At 38.9% G+C, this 18,893-nt stretch overlaps 1 protein-coding gene across 3 annotated transcripts in view; it reads right to left on the bottom strand.

The window, feature by feature from the left end:
• Positions 1-18,893, bottom strand: part of MTR (5-methyltetrahydrofolate-homocysteine methyltransferase) — a 149,633-nt gene that overhangs the window by 84,640 nt on the left and 46,100 nt on the right. For all 3 annotated transcript variants that reach the window (XM_069064488.1, XM_069064489.1, XM_069064487.1), the window contains exons 8-13: positions 16,405-16,464; positions 15,942-16,036; positions 11,645-11,745; positions 9,786-9,847; positions 8,374-8,441; positions 3,717-3,796 (exon numbers count right to left, since the gene is read on the bottom strand). In XM_069064488.1, coding sequence (XP_068920589.1) covers positions 3,717-3,796; positions 8,374-8,441; positions 9,786-9,847; positions 11,645-11,745; positions 15,942-16,036; positions 16,405-16,464 — 466 coding nt within the window. The remainder of the gene's footprint in view (positions 1-3,716; positions 3,797-8,373; positions 8,442-9,785; positions 9,848-11,644; positions 11,746-15,941; positions 16,037-16,404; positions 16,465-18,893) is intronic.

Genomic DNA, 18,893 nt, shown 5'->3' on the forward strand with positions numbered 1-18,893 from the left:
AGGAGGCCAAATGGTCCATTCTGTTTTGTTTTTTTCTTCCCAAGACCTGGTTGGATGGGAGACAGAAAACAAGTACAAGGATGGAAGTATGATGGCCAGGTGTCTTCTACCTCACCCAAGTTCAGGTGAGGAAAATGACTGCCAAAAACAAGACCATCTCTTCCTGTTTCCAACTCACATTCTCACATTCCTTTCAGTCTTACTCCCCCTGGATTCTGCCCCTCCTCCAGCAGTCTCCTAGTTGTCCCTGACCCTTTGACTGACCGCAAAATTTGCAGGAAAGGCAAGTGAGGATGCCAAAACATAAACTGTAAATAATTCCTAAGTCATCTCCCTAAAAGCATTTCATACACAGTACTTCTAATCTATTATAAATGTGATGTAACTGGATGCAAAAACAGTCTGTCTTGCTCATGATTTACAAAAGAACAAGATAGAAGAGGCTGAGATTACATTTTTTTTAAAGCAATTGGGGTTAAGTAACTTGCTCAAGGTTACAGGACCAGTTATTTCTGGGTGTGGTGCCAAGTATCTGAGCCTGGATTCGATCCCAGGTCATCCCGACACTGGGGCTGGTGCTCTTACTCACTGAGCCACCTGGCCGCCCCAAGAGATTACATTTTTTAATGTGCTTAACAGTCATTCTGAGAGCAATTAGAAATAACACATGAAGCTGAAATTGGAGGCAAAGGGTCCCCTCATTTTTATATATAAACTCTTAAAATAATGATGTACAGAGAATGTCATGGCATGTTATGTGGGGCAGGCTAGGTGGCTCCATGGGCAAATTGTCAGGCCAAGAGTCAGTAGACCTGAGTTTAAATCCTATCTCAGACAATTAAAAGATATGTAACCATTTTCTTTTCCAGCTCATTTTACAGATGAGGAACTGAGGCAAAAAGGGTTAAGTGACCTGCCCAGGGTCACACAGCTAGCAAATATCTGATGACAGATTTGAACCCACTAAAATGAGCCTTCCTGTCTTCAGGGCTGGCACTCTATCCACTGCACCACCTAGCTGCCCTAAATAAAGTCAATGATCTAAATAAATAGTTCGCTTCCTATTCCATGACCAGTGGACAGGAGAATTTAATTTGTGGCCTCAATTAAGACCAGTACTTCATTTTAAGGTCTTTCAAATGAAACACCAGCTATCTGAGATTACTGTATGCTCCCCTGTCTCTCAGCCTTCTGGAAGCCAAAGCCATGGCAGCTAGATATCAGTTCTTCATCTTCCAACAGTGGCCCTGCTTTGGCTTCTACTATACCAGCCTCCAATAAAATGACCATCTGGAATCTCATCTCCATGCGGACAGACTCATCTTCATCTGTCCGACTGTAAGCTCCTTGAGGGCAGAGTTTATCTTTCCTTTTTAGATCGCCAACATTTAGCACAGTGCTTGGCACAGAGCAGGCACTTACTGAATTGAAGGTAGTAGCACATTGGATAGAGCACCAGGCCTGGAGTCAAGAAACCTTGAGTTCCAATCTGGCCTTTTACAAGGTGTGTAATGCTGGGCAAGTTACTTAACCTCCGTCTGCCCCAGTTTCCTCAACTGTAAATGGAGATAATAATAGGACCTACTTCCCAGGGTTGTTGTGAGGGATCAAATGAGGCAATATCTGTAAAGTGCTTAGTACACTGTCTGGCACAGAGCAGGCATTTAATAAATGCATCCTTCCTTCCACTTCAAACTAGCTTCCCTTTTTCTGTTAGTCCTGCCTACTGAACACTTGAACAGATTAAAAATTGGATGTAAGCTCAGCAACCACACATATTTTATTTTGTGTGAATTAAGGTAACACAAAATGCTTTTTTTTTTTAATTTTTAAATTGTTAAGATTAATGTCAAGGTAATACAAAAAATTAAATGATCTCACTTTAGAGAGGTTTTAAAATTGTTTTAATTTTTTTTTTAATTGTTTAAATTGTTAACTGTTGATGGTGAGTACAAGACTGCCGTAATTATCCTGCCTATATGATTTCTTGCTTCTATTTAATGCATACAGTATTCTGCTCAAGTAGATCATCTGAAAAATGAAATATTTGCTGGATCCAGGACTAGATTTTAAAGTTTTTCTTTTTCATGCAGTTCATATGATCTGGTCATATCTTATTTTAGTTCCTTTTTTTCTCAACCTCATCCTTGAAAAATCCCTTGTGTTAAGAAGCTGGTAAAAGAAAAATCCAAGGAAGATATATCTGCTCACAATTAAAAGTTAGTCATTGATAACCACCTCTTCTTCTCTCTTGAACATTCTGCGTGGGGAGATACTGAACCATCTCTCTACCTGTCTCTAATCCTACAGCCACACTAAAGTGGTTTGTCTGAATCAGCTCCAATAGCTCTGAAACTGCCTCCTAAGAGGCAGAAGCCAGCCTGGTATAGCGGGGGAAAAGCACTAGCCTTAGGGTCAGACTACCTGACTTTAAATCCCCTTTTCTATTATGGGGTTTTTGGTGTGTTTTTTTTTATTTCATCTGACAAAGTAAGGGAAGAAACCAAAATATATCACAAATTTGTGAGATTTTAAATGATGATCTACCATTTATTAATCATGTGAGTTTCCTTGAGCCTTGGTTTATACTCATTTATCAATTGATCAACATGAATTAAGCTCTTCCTATGTATTCCCATGGCATAAGCAGATGGAGGTTGCGGTTAGGAAGACCTGAGTTAAAAGACTAGTTTGGATTCAAGTGTCACCTCTGACACACCCTGGTTGTGTGACTCTTGGCAAGTCTCTGGCAAGACTTCTCAGTGCTCTGGGCCACTCTCCAAGGTAACAAGTTTAAGAGAAAATGCCAACCTGCTTTTAATAGAGTGGTAGGGGGAGTTTCTTTCTCTGGGAGTTCCCCAGCTCAATAAAATCCTGGGGTTCAGTCCCTATCCTTATCCCTATGTGTCAGATCCTGGATACTGGGGAGATGAAGACAACCAATGAAACAGTCCTTGCCTGCAAAGAATTTATCTTTTACCAAAGGCATCCAAATACTAAATTCTAGCCTCATTAAGTAACACCTGTGTTACTATTAACATCACAGAGATGCTGTGATAAAAGCACTTGGTGAGCTTTAATGGGCTAGACATATAATCATAGGATCACAGAAGAGACTTGAGAGATCATCTAACAGAACACCCCCATGTTAAAGATAAGGAAACTGACATCTAGAAAGGTTAAGGTCACAAAATCAGAGAATAGTAGAGATAGGCCTCAAATCCAGACTCTCTGACCCCAAACCCAGGGCTCTATCTAGATAGCCATATTGCCTCTACAAGCAATTCTTGTACTTCTTTCCCCAAAGGACAAGGAACTGATGAGTTTAAAGGCCTTGATGGCTTATAAAACCAAAAAATTCAAGTCTGGACCTCAGGTTGGAAATAGGCCATGATACCTGGCCCTAGTCAGTTTGAAGTCTTGGACTTGGGCTGAAAGCTAAATTTGTACTATGGAAATCCAGCCACTGTGTGAAACCCAGTTAATGTCTGGCCAGATCTTCCAGTTCAGCATTCAAGGTATGTACCTGAGGAGGTCTTTATGTCCTACCCAAAAGGAGCTAGAAACTGATAGTATTAAAGGATATTTTTTCTTTGGCTCCATGAACAATTCCCATTCAACATATGATGATATTAACCACAACAGGCATGAAATAAACATACAATGCAATAAATTAGTATCTATGAAATCAGAAAGGTCACTTCTTAAGGACTCACCTGACAACAGCATATGCCCTTCAAAAACAGCCGCAGGGGGAACTCTAGGTTTACAATTTTTCACAGCTTCTGCAATTTCCCTGAGTTGAAAAATAAAATAAAAACACTAGACTTGTCAACTTAAGATAAATTTTTTTTTGGAGGGCAACTGCGGTTGTGACTAAGATAAACTTAATTAAGCTAATTTTTAGCTATCAAATTTAATCTACTTAACTCAAATGTTCAATTGATTATGTGCCCAATTCTAAATTTTCAACAATGATCTTGCCTTTTAATTTGCTCAGTAAAGCAGAAAATCATTCATAAATCTTTTATACATTTTAACATAAAAGTTACAAGTAATTTTTTTATCCACATGGCCACAGTGTGCTGGGCACTCACTATATATGTGCCTGGATTTCCAATCTAAACATATATAATAGATCATGCAGTTGATAAGACTATTCTTAGCTTATTTGAGAAAAGTCACCAGACTGTGCATAATCTTTAACCCAGTTATCCTACTACTGAGCATATAACTCCCAAGGAAGTCAAATACAGACACAGAGGTCAGGCTGCACGTATACCAAATATTCATAGTGGCATTTTTTTGTGGCAGTAAAACTGGAAATAAAGTGAATGCCCCTCAACTAGGGAATGGCCAAACAAACTGTAATAAATGAATGTCATAAAGTATCGCTGGGCTGCAAGAAATTATGAATATTAAGAATTCAGAAAAGTATGGGGAGACCTACATGAACTGATACAGGGAAGTAAGCAGAATAAGAGGAATATAGTTTGTCAATCAACAAGCATTTATTAAGCCCTTACTATGTACTAGGCACTGTGCTAAGGGCTGGAAATAGAAAGAAAAGTAAAATCAGTCCCTGACCCCTAGGAGTTCACATTTTAATGACAATTAGAGAGCACATATAAGACAATATATAAATTACTAGGTAGACACAGGATACATACAAAATGGATGAAAAGCAATTCCATACATGAAGAAAGAACAATGACTATGATGACATCAATAAAAGCCAAAATTGAAAGACAGACATCCAGTCATATCCAATCTTGGCCCTAAAGAACAGATAACGAACCACAATGTTCTCCTTCATAGCAGAGGTACAGAGCTGGTACAGCTGAGCTTCAAATGCAAAGCTTCCTGATGTAAAGAGCTATGGATGTACAATTTTGTGTGGGCTTTTACATACAATAGCTGTGTTGGCTGGTTTTGCTTAGCTGTTCTATGTTCCTAGTCCTAGCCTGTCCCAAGAAGCAGTTTCACATCACTAGCTGCCTCTTAAGACACTTCAAATTGGATGTTCTACAGACATTTCAAATTCAATGTATCTAAAACAGAACACTTTCTCTTTCCTCAAAAGCCTCCCCTTTTCTGAATTTTCCTATTACTGTCAAGTACACCATCTCCCATTCACCCAACTTCCCATCTTAGGGGATATATATATATATATTTTTAAAGCAATCGGGGTTAAGTAACTTGCTCAAGGTTACACGGCCAGCCATTCCCAGGTGTGGTGCTGAGTGTCTGAGCCCAGACTTGATCCCCAGGTCATCCCGACACTGGAGCCGGTACTCTTACTCGCTGAGCCACCTGGCCGCCCCGGGGATAATTCTAAACTCCTGTTTGGATTCTCCCCATATATCCAAATCTACTCCCAAAGTCTTCTTTTTAATACCTGCATCGCACCTATAGTATACATAGCCTTCTCTGAAGAGAAAGTGCCACAGCTGTCACCCTGGTACAAGCCTCCATCACTTCTCACACAGATTATTGCAATCACCTTCTAACTGGTCTCCCTGTTTCAAGTCTCCTTCTTCTCCATTCAGCTGCCCAAGTGACCTTCCTAATGCAGAGTACTGACCATATCACACTGACCTCCCCTGACTCAATAAAACTGCAGTGGATCCTTACAACTTCCAGGATCAAATATAAAATACTGTTTGTCTTTTAAAGCCCTTCAGAATGTGGCCCTCTCCTACCTTTCCAGCTTTCTTACATATTACTCCAATGACACAAGTGTTCTTGCTATTACTCTATCTCTGTATACCATGCTTTATCACTGCTTATTACCTAGTCCTAGAATGCTCTCCATCTAAACCTGCTTTTTGACTTCTCTATTTTCCATTGTTTCAGCTAAAATCCCACTTGATATAAGAGGTCTTTTAAAAAATTTATTTAATTTTTAATTTATGGAATAAAACAAGCATTCCATAACATAATTTTTAAAAAGACTGCACATGAAACTGCAAATTGCTATTCCTTTTAAATATAAAATAAAATTACTGTGTAAATTTATTTTAAAAGATGGCTACCCTTAGACACAAATATGTATATATCAAAATGTATATGTGACCTGGATATAATATAAAGAGAGCTATTACAAGAAAACATGAAGAACAAGAAGATCTTTCTAGGTCTGCCCCAGATCCCACATCTCCACTGCTAGTGCCTTCCCTCCAAGATTATTTTCCATTTTTGCTGTAAATGTATCTTGTATATAGTTATTTGTATGTCATTTTTTTCTCCCCCATTAGAATGTGAGCTCCTGAAGGGCAAGAACCATGTTTTTGCCTTCTTTGTATCCCTAGCACTTAACACAGTCTCAGCACAAACAGTAAGCACTTAAATGCTTGCTGACTAGTTCTAAGGGACAGTTCAATGTGATTGTAGTGGGGAGGAAAGAATACTGGGAAAGAAATGTGATAAATAAAAAGGCATCAATTAACTTTTAAAAAGGCAAACAGCCCCAGACAAATTGTTTTTTGCTTTTTTACTTCTTTCCACAAAGCAAAAGACTATAACTGTTGACTTGCCAGTAAGAAATTGTTTAGGCTAGGCTAAAGGACATAGTTAGAGAATACATAACTAGGCAAGGAACATACACAAGGCACAGTTTGCAAATAATCATTTCCGGAAGGATTACAAAATTAACATCATTCACATCCTAAACACCCTAAACTTCAGAGTAATCTTAGGCTTCAGACAATCAAGGTTTCCACCAACCAGGAAATATGCCCTTCTAGCTATGACTGAAATCCTTCAATACTCCAAAAAATCTTCTGTCTCAGTAATGTAGGCATGGTTTCCAACAAAGTTGTAATGGGATTCGAAGGTCTTCCATGCCTTGAAGTTGCTGATGTAACAGGAAGGGGTGGGGCAAGAGGAAGCCGGAGTCAAGCTAAAGTCAGTGTGGTGACTGGAAGCGTGGCGGCAGTGGCAGTGGGGGCTACAGCAGCAGCAGCAGCAGCAAGGAGAACTCCTTTTTTTTTGAGCCAGCCAGAATTTCTGCTAAGGACTCCTGTTGAGGACTGCCAGGGATGGGAACTTTGGGGGGGCTGGAGCTGCTGGGAGTGAGCTGCATGGATGCTAAGCAATTGCTGTGAATGAGGTGAGGAGGACCTTTGCCTTGAGGTAGCCAGTTTTGTTTTGAAGGCTTGGGAAAGTGGGTGCTTACTGCATTAACTACATGTGCCAACTCTATAGCTACTGTGATGGCTTTGACTTTCTGGTTTTGGGACTCAGTTTTCTGGTATTTGAATAAATGTTCTAGCTTTGTCCCCCACCATGAGAGAGACTGTTATATTTTGTGATTAATAACCATATTAGCATATTTATAGTTACCATAGGCATTGTGAACACTACATTGTTGATACAAAAGCAAATCACAAGCTCTCCATGCCTTGCCATTCTGTACAACTCCCACTCATCCTCCCTAAAAATTCAACATGGAGGGTCCATACAATGTGCTAGAGGCTTTCCTTGCTTTTCTCCTGACACTGCATGTACTAGCAATGAAGCACTGGGGCCATCAATTGACTATCCGTAGCTAGCATGACTCCATCAAATTTTCCAGCACCAACAGGCATTTCCTACTGCATTCCCAGAGAAGGTATGCATAAAGTTCTGAGAAACAATTTTTTTAAATGGAAACAAAACCAAAACACATATAAAGAATAATGGAAAGCAAAATGAAATGGTTACAATTCTAATAATGGAATATATATAGGATATATGTGTGTGTAGTCAAATCTATGCTACCTAAAGATAAAGGACAGAAGAATCTGAAAAATGCAATTCATTAAAAAGTTTACTCAAATTCCAGAAACAAAGAGAAATAAGCTGAGTCCCAAGCATAAGCATTTATCACATAAGGAAACAGATTTAGCTGAGTTGGCTAGCTTAAGACCACAAACCTAGCCAATGGACACGCTAGGACAAACAAGAATGCTCAATTCAGCTTATTTGCCTGTTGTATTGTAAAGAACATTGGACTTGGGAATCAGAAGCCCTGGGTTCATGACACAGTTCTTCTCCTTTACTGGCCATGTAACCTTGAGCCAATCACTTAATCTTGTGAGCCCCAATGTCTTTATGAATAAAATAATGCTTTCACTATCAATTTCACTGGGCTGTTGTGAGGAAAGCACTTAGGAGCCTCTAAAACACTATGTAAAAATGAGCTATTATAATTGCCCTTTCCCACACACATAGAAAAGGAATTGAAATTGTTTATGAAAAATCTGATTGTCCTTCAGAGTACAGATCTTGCCTTCCTTTTCTTTCCATGAAAATATTCTTCATTAAATCATAGACCTTCCCCTATAAAACATGACATTCTCCTCTCTAGGAGAGAACCATGGGTCACCTTACCTGATATGAGCTGGCGTGGTACCACAACAACCACCTACAACATTGACCAAACCGTCCAATGCAAAGTTCTGTAAACAGAGGCAGAAGATTGTTAGTTTGAATTCCAGAAAACCCCCCCCCCCCATCAATCCTACAGGCTCAAAAAAAGACCTCCACCTGCTAAATTTCTAGGCAGAATATTCTAAAGAGGGTTCAAAGAAGAATTGTTGAAGTATTTAACTGTGGAAGTAAATGCTAACACATATCTTTCCCATCTGATTTTGAAAGTGGAGAAGAGCCAGGATTATTTGAAATCTGCTGCAGTACCAAAAAAAAATTGCAGTGAGAAATTATCCTGTCAGTCTATCCCAATAGTCTTTTAAACCTACAGTGAGCATGCTTAGACAGAATAAAGAACTCCTTAGGTAAAAATCATTACTAACTACACCAAGAAATCTCTTATTTAAATTCCTGGCATTTATTACAACAATGGATCACAAATATTTTATCCTAATATCCCTGTCTTAGCTGCCTTCCCCATATGACGTTCTTTATGAGGAAAAGACCAATAGTGCAGGGAAAGACATGTTCTCTTCTTTGTCTGTTTAATAGGCTTCTCCTTTAAGAAATGAACTTAAGTATTACTCTGACTCAGCAATACTTCCTAACCCAAGTTCTGTATCTGTTTGTTTTTAGCAAAGCTGTTGTTTTTATAAATGCTTCTCCCCAAGCAGAGATGAACAATTTTTCAGCATAGTACCATGGATAGAAATCTGGGGTCCAGGAGAATTGCATTCAAATTCCACCACCTAGAGCCATCCTCACTACATGGCTCTAGGCAAATCACCTAACTTCTCAGTATACCCCGACAAACCACATTTACTCCTATTAAAATACTTTTAATGTTAACATACAGCCATTAGTCAGGGAGCAGGCCTTGGAGCCAGGAAGATCAATCAATCAATCAATATTTATTTAGTATCCACTATGTCCCAGACAAAAAGCTAAGGCTGGGAGTACAAAAGGAGGCAAAGAACAGAATCTGCTCTCAAGGAGCTCAGTCTCAGACCTGTGTGACCAGGAGCAAGTTTCTTCACCTCTCAGTGCCCCTAAGCAACACTCTAAGACTACCATTTGTATTGGTTCTCTTTCTTCTATACCCAGCACTAAGCAGAGGGTCCTCCATGTAGGAGTTACTTAATATATATTGCTTCAAATGGAAAAAGAAACTACTTTCATTGAGAGGGGTCCTGGTATGGTCCTAAAACTTGGGAAAATTAATTCCTGTTTCTAGATCTGCTACTACCTAGCTACCAACATGCCAATGAACTTCTCTGGGCCTCATTTTCTTCATCTGTCACTGAGGAAATCTGAGTAGATGTCCTCTAAGACCCCTTCCAGCTCTAAGAACCAAAAATTGTAGAAGTCCAGACCTTTATGTGCATGGCAGTCATTTCAGGTGTTTCATCATACTCGCCAAAGGTATTGGGAAGACCTAGAGAAACATTTTCAAACTGAGTACTATAATATACTTAATAAGACTAGAACATTCATATCCTTTGACTCAGAGACCCCACTACTAGGTATAGACCCTAAGGAGGTATACTATCAAAAGAAAGGTTCCATGAAGATCAAAATATTTTTAGCAACTTTTTGTAGTACAAAAGCACTGAAAATTAATCAGATGCCCATGACTGGGGAGTAACAGTTAACCAAAATATGTGGTACATGACTGTCACTGAATGTCACTATGCAATAAGAAACAATGAATAGAATGAATACAGAGAAAATGGTTATTATGAACATATTAGATAGATATGATCATAATAATTCTATTAACTGATACAAAGTGAAAAAAGCTGAAGCAGTGAAATAATATACACAAAGACCATCACAATGGAAAGGAAAATAAAAACAACAAAAGAACTAAAATGAATGCTATAAAAATGGTGGCCAAGAGATATGAAAATGCACCTCTTTCCTTTCTTTGAACAGCTGGGGAAGAATAATTGTGGAATGCTACTTATATTGTTCTGCTTTTCTCTTTTTTTCAATCCTTGTTATAGGAGTTAGCTCTCTGAAAGGTGGTGGGGATGGGATACTTTGGAAAATGTATGTGATATAGAAATGATTATCAATAATTTTTTTTTAACTACACATAAGCAACACATTGCCACTCCAAAAAAGAAAATAAAAAATGTCTCCTTGACTAATTATTTGGAGGGAAGTGTATAAGCATAAAAGTATGCCATTAGCATTAAAAAAAAATACAAAAACATGTCACACAAAAGAAAGAAAGTATTTTATTCCCTGTTTTCATCCCAAGAAATGAAGAGTTCAAGGAAAGTCTAGAAAGAAAAAAAAAAGCTTCAAGTAGAGAGAAAGGTATTGGTCTCTTCTCCTCTTCCTCCTCCCTGGAAATTATTCTTTCAAAATGACAGCTGTACTGTTCCACAGCTGCTTGGGGGGGGTTCATTATTTCTGTTTTGAACTAATGAGCATCTGCTATATTGCAAATAAATAAAAACTCAGTTTTATTTCAATTAAATCTCCCCAAGCACAAATTTGACATCTAACTATCTGCTTCTAGGTGTCACTTATTACTCTCTTCTGCAAACTCTGAGTTTTTTTACTCCTAGTAAGAAAAAAAAACACCTGTAGATTTTTTAAAAAAGATCTAAGGACCAGATGGGCCTAAGAAACTTCATTTATAAAAAAAGTTCATGAGGGAGAATTTCCTACAAAATGAAGAGTTGGATTGTGTGACTTTCCTACTCCAATATCTATCCTCTGAGTCTACAGAATAAACTGGAATGCTTTGACTCAGAGACCCTACTGCTAGGTAACAAAAAGGACTATCTATTAGCCAGTTCTTAATTATTTAGGAGCTGATTACATGATAAGTAAAGAATCCATACAAGGCACATAATGACAAGTTATGATGACAAAAAAACAAAAACAAACCCTGAAATATGAGAAATAAATGTAGTTTTTTTTTAATAGAAGAAATGAAAAAGGAGACTATTTTTCCATTAGCACACAGGAGGGTGCCTAAGGGTGACTTCTCTATTGCTGAGCTTTGTTTCTGGAAGCCACACCCAATTTGGCAGCTTAGTGGTGATTTTCAATGTTTCTTCACCATAAAAACAGTCAATGGCTTAAGTTTCTTAAAGGGCACAACTGGACTAGACCATGCAAACAACATTTCCAATCTCAAAGCCAGATCAGCCCCTTTGTTTTTCTGTCTCTCATTAAACCCTCTGTATGTATAGGTATCCATTAAAGTACACACCTGCATTGGGATAACAGAGGACATACGCTGTTGTACACTTGCCAATTGTTTCAATGAAAGGTCTCATTTCCTGGGCACCTAAAGCACAGTTTAATCCAAGGCTGATGGAAAACAAAATAAGAGATTACAGTCCTGCATTTCACATTAGAACATCATGTATGCCTTAAATGTAGGTCTTTTCAGTTCCCTCCCTTATCCAAAACCTTTGGTGGTCCTATATACCACCCAAGGAATACAGTCTTACCTAGAATTCACAGCCCTCCACCACCTGCCTCCAGTCTACCTTTCCAATCTAAAATTACACTCTCAACATTTATATAGTCTGTAGATAAGACAGAGCCCCTGCCCTCAAGGAGTTTAAAAATCTCCTAAGGGATAAAACACAAATATAGATATCATGTGACATTGTATATTATGATAAAGAGCAGTGGTGTCAATTCAAATAAAAACAGGGCCCAACAAACAACACATAGAAGACCTTTGTAGTAACATACTGACTTAGAAAAATCACATTAATGTTATATGTTTTATTATATTTTAAAATTTTTTATTGTTAAATATTTCCCAATTTCATTTTTATCTGGTTTGGCCACATAGCAGTCCCATGTCTGACATCTCTGGTTAAGAGAATTATAAAAGAAAGCTCTACAAAGGTACCAAAAGAAACTCAACAAAATGTAAATTCCTTGAGAACAAGATCTGTTTTATTTTTCTCTATATATTACCAGTGAATGAAGTAGGCACTTCATAAATGCTTATTGATTCCTGGAGGATTGGCATTTGGGCTGGGCTTTAATGACTGAACAGGTATTCATCAGCGTATAAAGACATTCCAGAAAAAGGCACCAGCCTAACGTAAGACAGCAGAGTCAGAACACAGTACATGTTGTCTGGCTAGAACACGGAGTGTGTGGAGGAACATAAGACAAGAAAGTTAGTTCAGGGGAGTGATGTGTGCAGGAAATAAACCCAGAAAGGTGGGGGATGCCATTCTGAGGAGGGTCTTGAATATCAAACAGAGGACTATGAACTGAACATTATCAGGATGCCAAAGAGAGAACCACTAAAGAATTGTGAGCAGAGAACATGACCAGATCTCAGAATGGGAAAGAATGATTCTAATGGTGAGTGATATAAAAGATAGATAAGGGGCAGTTAAACTGAACACCAAAACAGGGAAGGCAATAGAACAGGAGGCAAATCGGTGCCACAGGCTACTCCAGGGGATGAATTAAAGGTCTAACCCTCGATTCCAAGTAGCCTCCGGATGCTGGCGTTCAGCTAAAATATTTCCCCAGCTGTCTGTCCTTCGCTGTTGATTCAGGGAACAAAGAAAAGCTATATCTTTCAGTTTTGTCCAAGCAAATATAAGCTTTATCTCAGACTCCTCATTTCCATTCATGTGCTCCTTTTCCCATTCCATTTGGGATGCTCTCTATTCCCCAATCCTGCCCTGCCCTCTCCTGGCTTCTGAGCTTTTTCATGCACCCTCCCCCACGTCTGGGATGGATTCTTCCCACATCTCTGCATGTTATTAAGAAAAAATCCTTTATTTCCTTCTAGGATCAGATACTTTCTCTTCTCCCTCCTCTAGCCTCTCATCCCACTGTGAAACTCTCCAAAGCACTCACCATATTTTAGCTTATATTATAGTTATTTATGTGCATAGTTTATCTCCCTGCTGGATTGTAAATTCCTTGGGGACAGACACTGGGTTTCTCATTTTAGCTTTTTCCTTCAAAGCTAAATATTCATCATCAGTAATAATGATGAGGAAAAAACAAAGCACAAGGAAGGAGCTAGAACCTTAATTCAAGTGATTTTTTTTTTTCCATTAAAAAAGCAGTGGTCCAGTAAGTTGTCTTAAACTTGGAGTCAGGAAAGACTGGGGTTTGAATCTCACCTCAGACACTTACTATCTATATGACAACAAGCAATTCCCATAATCTCTCTAAACCTCACTTAAATTTACCTATAAGACAGAGAGCAGTTTGATAAATTGCTTCTTTTCTTTCTTAATCTTTCTCCCAAAGATCAGCTTGATGGAGAGTGGAGGAAGTGACAGATATATTCATCCAGAAATGAGAAACATAACAAGGAAAGGCATGCTTTATTTCCCTCCCATCTAGCTTTTTAGGACTTGTGCTGTCTTCTCCCATTAGAATATAAGCTCTCTGCGGGAAGAGACTGTCTTTTAATTGTATTTTCAGCAATTAGTTGTGCCATTGCCTGGGGTACAGTAAGTAATTAATAAATCCATCAATAAAGATAATTTTTTTTTAATGGAGAGAGGCATGGTAATTTTGAGTAGGATGCAACACATTACCAAATAACAATTGCCTAAGTGAAGCAACATAAGTGAGTTCATCAGAGAGATGTGTGACTGGAAAAAGGGGCCACACAGCTCAGTGCTCCATGGGTACCCACTGTGTGACAACAGAACCACTAGAAGGCTCCAAGGAATTGGGGGTTAGGGTGAACTCTTGTTCACTGTTTTTGTTGTTTGTCCCTCCTTCTCAAAGAAGACCAAGACATCAGGAAGGTGATGTCAAGCCTTGCAAGTGAATTGGATTTAAATGAGGGAGGGTTCTGCAAAGCTGAGGAATTAGGAAACAATATGATCAAAGGTCCCATAGAGGAGCAGCTAGGTGGAACAGTGAATAGAGCACTGGCCCTGGAGTCAGGAGGACCTGAGTTTAAATCTGGCCTCAGACACTTAACACAAAACTAGCTGTGTGACCTTGGGCGAGTCACTTAACCCCAACTGCACTCCAAAAGTGGGGGAAAAAAAAGTCCCATAGAATGAAAGGGCACATATGGGCTGTGATCTGTACCCCGGGTGGACGTATCCATGGCAAAGAAATCATATATATACACGTTCTAAAATAAGTCTATCAGAGAGATGACTTGTGGGAGTACAGGGTGGGGGGAGGAGGGGAGACAAAATCAGAAGAGCTCAGCACAGATTCCTCGGCCCCTAAGAAATTACACCCCTTAGCCAATCTCAGAAAGGTGGAATAGACCCAAGAGATGATTAAAGAAAAACAGAGAAAATAATGGGAATTATTTGCATAACAAGGTATATTAATCTCATTTTATTCTCACCAGAAAACTAGTGGAAAGTAGAAGCTAAGTCAAGAAAGGCTATCAGTAAGTGACCCTTTACTTACTCACACAGTAAGCATCTGAGACATAATTAGAACTCAGGTCATTCTGGCTCCAAATTCACCCTTCTTTCCACTGAGTCACTTAGTTATCTGGAAAACAGGGATGTGATTCCCCTCTTGCTGACCAGTCAGTCAGTCAATCAATACACATTTATTTAGGACCTGCAATGTGCTAAGCACAGAGGACACATAGAAAAGTAAAAGACAGTCAGTCCTGGCCCTCAAGGAGCTCACAATCAAATGGAGGAGACAACAAACAAACATATAAAAATAAGAGAGAGAGAGATATCAGCTATTTAGGAAATAATTAAGAGAAGGAAAGCACTAAAATTTTAAGAGGAGTTAGTTGGAAAAGGCTTCTTCTGGAAGATGGGATTTTAGTTGGAACTTGAAGGAAGACAGAAGAGAGAGAGCATTTCAGGCATGGGGGACAGTCGGAGAAAATGAGCAGAGATGGGAGTGTCTTGTTTATGGAAGAGCTAGGAGGCCAGTGTCACTGGACCAAAGAGTACATGGTGGGGAGTAAAATGTAAGCAGACTAGAAAGGCAGGAGGGGGCTAGGAGATGAAGGGTTTTGAACATCAAAAAGAAGATTTTTATATTTGATCCTGGAACCAGCAGGAAGTCACTGGAGTTTATTAAGGGGGGATGGAGGAGGGTCAGGGATGGACCTGTACTTTAGGAAAATCATTTTGGCAGCTTAATGGAGGACAGGTTGGAACAGGAAAAAGATCTGAGGCAGGCAGACCTATCAGCAGGATATTACAATAGCCCAGGTGTGAGGTGTTAAGGGCCTGCACCAGGTGGCAGTGTCAGAGAAAAAAAAGTGAGAAATGCTCTCTTCCCTGGCCTAAAGACGCTGTCTTCAAAAAGCAACCAGTTCACATACATTTCAATTCAATAAATATCAAGTGTGCAAACTATCTGTTATCTGCAATGGATCTCTGGGAAAGAGAGGGGGAGGGATACGGGGGAAACTATGATGATGTAAAAAACAAGACACCAATAAAAACTTAAGGTATATACTACACATGTAAGACACTTGGTAGGTGCTAGGAATAAAAACAAAGATGAATAACAGTCTCTTCCTTCTAAACAAGAAAAACTGAGCGAAAAAACAATTCTCTCACCATAGTGGTTCTGCATGGGTCACACTGATGACAAATGCCTCTCCCGTCTGTCCAGAGAGAGTTCGCCCACTCTTATCCACAATAGTGCCTGAAACCTGAATTTTTAAAAACAGGGTCAAATTTAAAATTACAGATACAACATGTCAAGAATATACTATTTGTTTCAATAAAAGGATAAGATCCCTGGAACTCAAAGAAAATATTTCTTTGCCTAAGGACAGCCTTAAAATATACCATAAAAGAAAGACTTTGACCCTACTTTTCCCTCTTCCTCCACACAAGGCTCTGTCATCTCTCACTGCTTTAGGGACAAAAGATCCACCATTTGTCAGACTAGAGGGAAGAGGGCTCAGACTCAATACAGGTCCCATAAGATGAAGTCTTTCCATCCCCATGCCTGCCCTCAATTCAAAGAGAAGAGCAAAATATATTTTCTGAGAAACAAATATGCTTTTTAACTTACAAAGATGGGCCGGGGATCATAACCCTCTTCGAAGAGTTTCTGGAGTGCAAACAAAGCTGCCTATTGGAAAATAATAAGAAAACAAGAGATTTTTGAGATTCATTTCAAGATCAAGTCAACCTAGTCAGTAGTAGAGAAATTCTAAAGGCCTCCACTTCTTTTTTCATACTTCCACATGTAACAGACTATAAGTCCTCTGAGGGAAGGGATGCAGCATAGCCCGTTACACTAAGTTAACCATCCTAATAAACTGTGAATGACTTAGCTATTTTCAGCAATACAATGCTCCATGATAAATGAGATGGACTTATGATAAAAAATACTATACATTCCCATAAAAATAACTGATGGAGTCTGAATACAGATTGAAGCATACATTTTTACTTTATTTTTCTGGGGGTTTTTTTGTCTGTTTTCTTTTACAACATTACTAATATGGAAATATGTTTTGCATGACTACACATGTATAACCTGTATCAAGTCACTTGCCTTCTCAATGAAGGGGAGTGGGGAGGAAGAGAAAGAACAGAGAACTCAAAATTTTAAAAATGAATGCTAAAAATTGTTTTTATGTGTAATTGGTGTAAAACAAAATACTAAATTAAAAAAAAATAAAGGTAAACATCTTGGAAATGATCCACACATGGGAAATGAACTAACCATAAGAAGCTAATGAACATTTGGAGAACAGTATTCCGTGTCTACCTATTTCCTACTAAAACAAGGTAAAACTGAGATAAATCTGGGAAATCAGGTCATTCCCATTTGCTCTCCATAAGAAAACATGACACTTTCTTCCCTGGCTGCATGCTGCTATCTTCAGGAAGCAGCTAGTTTACATACAGTTCAATTCAATGAACATTTTTTATGTGCATGCTTTATGTCAGGCATTGTCCTAAGTGTACAAGGAGAATTCAAGAGTGCTAGAGTTCAGTTACACTAAGCGCAAGAGTTGTAATGCCACAACAGAATGTATACTCTGGGTTTCAGGGAGAAGGAGGTAGAGAGTGGAAGGTGACAATATTTTACCAGAAATTCAGGGAACCAATATTTATCAAGCATCCCTTGGTACCCAGCATGGCGCTAGGTGCATAGGGATTTGTAGAGTATCAATCAATCTCTGTTCTCAGGGAGATACAGAAAACCATAACTAATCTGACTACCAACATAATTACTGAAAATTATAGCTTTTATATATTACAAATGTGCTTCAAACATCTCAAGCATGACCACTTTGGATATTAAAAACAAAATAAATGCTGGCTGAAATTTCACTCCCAGAAAGAGAGTTTCCTCTTGAAAATCTAAAAATCGCTCCTTTTCCCCCCACCCCTAGATACTTCACACACACACACACACACACACACACATCTAAAACGCTAGTGACTCTGCTTTTTATACATCTCCATATAATACATACACAGGACTAGAGATCTCGATGCGGAAGGTCTCATCACAGAGGCAATCTAATCTAGTCCAACCCTGTCATTTCACAGATGAAGAAGCGGAGGCCCCCAGAGTGACCAAGGTAGCAAGAATGAAAGGTGGGGTGTGAAGCCGGATGCTCTGCCTCCAGAGCACGTACTCCTCTCCACAGGACCACACAGCTCCCACTGTGATCTCAGAAGGCATGCAAGGAGGGAATGCTTACTGCTGCTCTCCTCTGAACTCCGAGTCTAGCCACATCTGGAGAGACCCGCCACAGAACATAAGCTGTCTCACAGAGCAGTGAACTCCCCTTCACTGGAAGAGCTCAAGCAAAGCCCAGGTAACTATTTATCAAATACATTAAAGAAAGAATTCCTGTACTGTGTAAGACATTGTGTCTGATGGCTTCTAAGGTCCCTTCCAGCATTAAAATTTTATAATTTAAGTTCTATTTCCACAGAACTTAGGAGATATGTCTGCATGGAAAGGTACTATAACTGGCATATGTTACAATGCAATTCAATACAAAATTTCAAAATGGAGTAAGTAATGACATCTGTAGAACACATGGCTTTGAAGTACATCCCACCATTTGATCCTTATAATAACCCCAGTGAAGGAGACAGGGAGAGCATTATTTCCTCCTACATTCACAGGTAAGGAAATAGAAGCTCATACTAGCTAGTACAAGATTTCACAATTAATTCATTAAGTAACCAGGACTAGAAACCAAATGTCTTCTGACTCCTGATCTAAGGCTCTTTCCAAATACTTCAAGAAAATAAAAAATTCAAATATTAATAGCAGCATTCTTTGAAGTAGTAAAAAAGAAAATTAGAAACAAAGGTGGTGGTCATGATTGGGGAATGATTGAACATACTGTGGGATATGAATGTAATAAAATTTGTCACTGCTGTTCAGTTGTTCAAGTTGTGTCTGACTTTTGTCCATGGGGTTTTCTTGGCAAAGATACTACAGTGATTTGCCATTTCCTTCTCCAAGGGATTAAAGCAAACAGAGGCTAAATGACTTGCCCAGGGCCACACAGCTAGGAAGTGTCA

The sequence above is a fragment of the Petaurus breviceps genome, unplaced genomic scaffold, assembly GCF_028583685.1.
Source record: "Petaurus breviceps papuanus isolate PSGF00001 unplaced genomic scaffold, PetGlider_PUasm1.0 90633, whole genome shotgun sequence".
Classification (NCBI taxonomy): domain Eukaryota; kingdom Metazoa; phylum Chordata; class Mammalia; order Diprotodontia; family Petauridae; genus Petaurus; species Petaurus breviceps.